Here is a 1,342-nt window from a genome sequence, read left to right as displayed (position 1 = left end):
TCTCTCTCTCTCTCTCTCAGTGGTAGTTGTTGAGCTGCAACACTTGAGAGAAACTCTTCGGACCAGCAGCTGCGTGTGTGGGAAGAAGAAAATTCTTTTTCATAGATAATTATAAACGGAATAATTTATTTTGAATCATGAAGGAACTCTCCCCTGACGCTGTGCTGCTGTCTTTTGCACATTTATGTTTCCTCTGTAGTTTTATGGACGGGGTTTGCGCTCAGGAGGCTGCAGGTGATGATGATGCGCTCCGGCGGGGGTTGACATGGCAACATAACGGTCAGGTTTTTAGCATCCTGAGCCGCGGATCCCAGTACCGGCCGTCCGACAGGAGGCAGGCCGGGTCACCCAACCGCGGCAACCCTGTGGTGGTCGTCAGCAGCGGTAACGACACGGTTCCCGCCGCGTCCCGGGGCTCCCCGCGTGTCCCCGCAGCCAGTGGCGCTGCGCAATTGCGCGCGGTGACGCGCCAGCAGCAGCGCCCGCCGCCCGGCAGCGACAGAGACTCTGCACCGGTCAGACGGGAGGACATGATGGTCGGAGACGATCCGTATGACCCGTACAAGGCTTCCAACTATTATCCCTATTATAACTACTACAACTCGTACTACAGACCCAGACCCAGGACTCAGCCCCGGCACGGATACGGCACCAGCTACCACCAGAACGGTACGATAACAAGCCTTTACTCTTTACTCTCGTTTCAGATATTTCCAGCTCCCATCGTCTTATCAGTTCAATCCAAATAATGTTCAGTAAAAAGTTTCTCTTCAACAAAGGTGTTCAAACTGGGTTTATAGTTTACCCTCCATTAAACTTTTTAAACGTCTTGGAAGCCTGGTGTCTAAACGCCAGTGTTTATAGGATAATTATTCCTGTAGCTCAATAATCTCTTTCATGTCCATATACAGGAAAACAGATGTTTCCGTTTTTACATGGATTTTAATTACAGGCCTATTTCATTTTGATCATTTGAAAAGGTAAATCCAACTTTAATGTTACTATAAAGCACTTCCAGTTTTTAATGTGATAATCTGCTGCAAGTACTTTAGTTTAAAGGGTTATTCCACTGAATTTTACCTTTACATGCTGGGGAAGGATTTCCTCACAACTTCAACTCAGGGCAAAGTCACATAGTACCACAAATACGGGATGGAAAATCAAATGAATCCTTCAAACAATTTTTAAAAAAAAACTAAAGTTCTTACTGTGCACAGACGTCTTAAGAAACATCTTATCTGACTCTGTTTATCATCAAGACGATAACTGGAAAACCAAGACAAATGGCTGTGATACACCAGGCTGAAATAAGGCCAGCTGGTGCACAGTGGTGGAAGAAGTA

The 1,342-nt window shown here is 46.2% G+C and overlaps 1 protein-coding gene across 1 annotated transcript in view; it reads left to right on the top strand.

Moving 5' to 3' along the window:
• Positions 1-61: 61 nt before the first annotated feature.
• The window catches only part of LOC118325103 (protein-lysine 6-oxidase-like), a 5,846-nt gene continuing 4,565 nt past the window's right edge, over positions 62-1,342 (top strand). Inside the window, exon 1 of the mRNA XM_035657663.1 lies at positions 62-669. Coding sequence (XP_035513556.1) covers positions 138-669 — 532 coding nt within the window. The 5' untranslated portion in view covers positions 62-137. The remainder of the gene's footprint in view (positions 670-1,342) is intronic.

Source organism: Morone saxatilis, unplaced genomic scaffold, assembly GCF_004916995.1.
Source record: "Morone saxatilis isolate NCDOM2014 unplaced genomic scaffold, NCSU_SB_2.0 Contig16, whole genome shotgun sequence".
NCBI lineage: Eukaryota > Metazoa > Chordata > Actinopteri > Moronidae > Morone > Morone saxatilis.
This window is presented reverse-complemented; position numbering and strand designations above follow the sequence as displayed.